The sequence below is a fragment of the Amblyomma mixtum genome, chromosome 5, assembly GCF_055824585.1.
Source record: "Amblyomma mixtum isolate Tamu chromosome 5, ASM5582458v1, whole genome shotgun sequence".
NCBI classification, from domain to species: Eukaryota; Metazoa; Arthropoda; class Arachnida; order Ixodida; family Ixodidae; genus Amblyomma; species Amblyomma mixtum.
Window position 1 is genome coordinate 201,054,671 of NC_143016.1, and position 3,032 is coordinate 201,057,702.

General features: G+C 55.5%; 1 protein-coding gene across 1 annotated transcript; it reads right to left on the reverse strand.

Annotated features, from left to right (window-relative positions):
• Nucleotides 1-295: 295 nt before the first annotated feature.
• Nucleotides 296-1,974, reverse strand: LOC149345433 (uncharacterized). Its single transcript, XM_089542831.1, has 2 exons — nt 1,237-1,974; nt 296-346 (listed from the first exon to the last, which is right to left on the reverse strand). Exons 1-2 carry the CDS (start codon nt 1,972-1,974, stop codon nt 296-298), a joined length of 789 nt encoding a protein of 262 aa, XP_089398957.1.
• Nucleotides 1,975-3,032: the final 1,058 nt, after the last annotated feature.

The following is a 3,032-nucleotide window of genomic DNA, read 5'->3' on the forward strand; positions in this document are numbered from 1 at the left end:
TAAGGAGGTTAGCGCACTAGTGGATACAGATGCGGACTACTCGATAATGAGCGGTAGGATGGCTAAGGTACTGAATAAAGTTATGATGCCGTGGGCAGGGTCACAGATACGTACGGCTGGTGGCCACGTGGTTACGCCGCTCGGAATGTGTACGGCCAGAATTACGGTGCGCGGATGCACGTTCGTGGCAACGTTCCTCATTCTGCCTGAATGCTCACGAGACGTCATTCTCGGTCTCGACTTTCTTCGAGAAAATGGTGCGACTATAGACCTTCGAAATCGATTGGTTACATTTTCAACTGAACTCGCCGCCACCAAACCCGCCCCCGAGAATTGCAGAGCCGCACTGCATATATCGGACGATGCCTTAACGGTGCCTCCACGGGCGAGTATTCTGGCTAGGGTCACTTGCGACGCGACCACTTCGTCCTCGTCACGGCTTAGCGCGCAGGTAGCTCGAGCCAGGTCCGTGGCAATATAAAACATCGGCGATGACTACGCGTGCTGTGCAAGCGGCAGACGGATGAACGGGCTCGGCGCTAGCTGTACGGAGGGAGAGTCCAGAAGATGGGGTGGTAACTGTAAGTGTCTTGACGCCGTCTACAAACACGTCAAGAAAATTCGGCGGTGAAAGGCGAGGACTTAAGCAGGGCGATGATAGCGCAGTTCGTGCCCCAGGAACTGCGGCTGCTAGTTTTCCGAATCGGCGGGGACGGGGCGACGCCTCATGGGCGACAAGGAGCGGCGGCGAGGGGAGGGCGAGCGGTGGGAAACGTAGGGCTGGCGACCAAGCGCGCGGTCAGGTGAGGTCCCCTGATGCGGTGGTTCGAAAGATGCGCGAAAGGTGCGATCTGTATCGCGGTAGTCCGGCAGGGGGTGGAGAGGCGCAGGCAGAGTACGTCGACATAGGCGAGCGACGTGGCCTGGAAAACCGCAGGCGTAGCAGATCGGTCGGTTGTCAGCCGTGCGCCAAGGATTGTAGGCAGCGGGCGCGAAACGCTGTCGGGAAACAACAGGCGCAGGCACCGCAGGAGGAGCATAGGCATAGGCCTGCGGCCGCGGTGGTCTTCTGACAGCCTCTGCATACGTGAGAGGCACGGGTGCGGGCGCAGGCGGCACGCTTACTGGAGGGTCGTAGCTTAACGGGGCGGCAACTGGGGTGGGCTGGATCGGAAGTAGACCGGCCTGGGGAGCCAAAGGTGCCGGTTGCCGAAGACTAGGAAGTGCATCGGCGACCTCCTGCGCGATGGCATTCCGGATCTCAGGACTGAGGACGGGCGGTGACGGGTGTGGGTTAGATATGAGCGATAGCTGCCGGGCGACCTCTTCCCGCACGAAGTCTTTGATTGTGGCTAGCAAGTCGTGGTTGATGCCCAGGCCGGAGATGGAGTCGGCAGGCGGGGAAAGGCGACGAGCGCAAAGACGCTGCTCACGCAACTCGTCAAAACTTTGGCACAGTGTATAAACCGAGGCGACGGTGGTGGGGCTCTTCGCCAGCAACATCTGAAAAGCGTCGTCGTCGATGCCTTTCAGGACGTGCTTAATCTTGTCAGCTTCGGACATAGCCGGATCAACACGCTTGCATAAGTCAACTACATCTTCAATGTAGCTCGTGAAAGTCTCGTCCTTGTGCTGAGCTCGGACACGCAGGCTTTGCTCAGCGCGCAGTTTCCGGACGGCGGGACGGCCGAAAACCTCCGCAAGTGCGCTCTTGAAAACGGTCCAGGTGGAGATGTCGGCCTCGTGGTTTCGGAACCACAGGTTCGCTACGTTGCTCAGGTAGAATATAACGTTGGTCACTTTGACGTTGTCATCCCAATTATTATGGCGGCTCACCCGTTCGTATGATTCCAGCCAATCTTCTACATCCTGGTCGCTGTGGCCGCTGAAAACAGCGGGGTCGCGCTGCCGGACGGCACCGGAGCAGATGACGGGCTGCGGCGGGGGGGCGGGCTGTTGACTGGTCTTGGACATCGGGATGGTGCGGCTGCGAAGGTCCACGGTGATGGGGAACGGTGAACGCAGCAACCTCCACCAAATGAAGAGTGGTTTATTGGCACGTTGAAGCGCCGGCAACGAAGACCCGGGCGCAAGTCGTCTAGGAACCAGCGAGGCGAGAGCCCGGCACACAAGCGGCAGTTCTCCAGCACGAGCCTTTCACGGGCGGCGCTAGCGCTTCGTCGTCGTTGGTGGCGGTGCTGAATCATCATCTTCATTCCATAGGTTAGGTTAGGTTAGGTTAGGTTCGGCTAGGCTAGGCTAGGTTAGGCTAGGCTAGGCTAGGCTAGGCTAGGCTAGGTTAGGTTAGATGAGGTGAGGTTAGGTTAGGTCAGGTCAGGTAAGGTTAGGTTCTCTAGTATGTCAATTTATAGAAATCTATAGAACCCTATACGAAATCTATAGAACTCTATAGGAAATCTATGGAACTCTATAAAAACCTGTAGAACTGTATAAAAATCTATAGAACTCTATAGGAAATCTATAGAACTCTAGAAAATCTATAGAATATCTATGGAACTCTATAGAAAATCAATAGAACGCTATAAAAATTTATAAAAACATAGAAACCTACAGAACGCCTATAGAAATCTATAGAAAATATATAGAATACATATAGAAATCTATAGAACTCTATATAAAATCTAAAGAATATTGATACGTTTCCACAAGCAAGTCGCGTGCACCGACTTCCGCAGACGCCGAACGACGCCATGCACCTTTGCGCATCCTTGACGCGGATGTAACCGTGCCGCCACGCTCATGTACTCTCGTTACCGTCAGGTGCGACGACCAGTCGAGTGCTGCAGGGGTGGCCGAACAGAACACTGAGCTGCTGCTCCATCACGGCGTCTGTGTTGCCCGCGGTATCGTCCATCCGACCAACGGCCTCGCGGATGTACTCCTTACCAACTTCGGCAATGAGCGACAACGCATCGCCAAAGGGACCACGGTCGCCTACTTGGAAGATATCGCCGAAACTTCTGATTGCATCGCACTCCAGACCGGGACATCTGCCAGCCGACCGGCCCAAT

Bases quoted from the DNA above. Each gene is read 5' to 3' on its own strand.
- LOC149345433 (XM_089542831.1), bottom strand. From the start codon at position 1,974: ATGTCCAAGACCAGTCAACAGCCCGCCCCCCCGCCGCAGCCCGTCATC. The intron at 347-1,236 runs GTCGCCGATGCA...CGATATATGCAG, and splicing joins GGAATGCCATCGCGCAGGAG to TGCGGCTCTGCAATTCTCGG.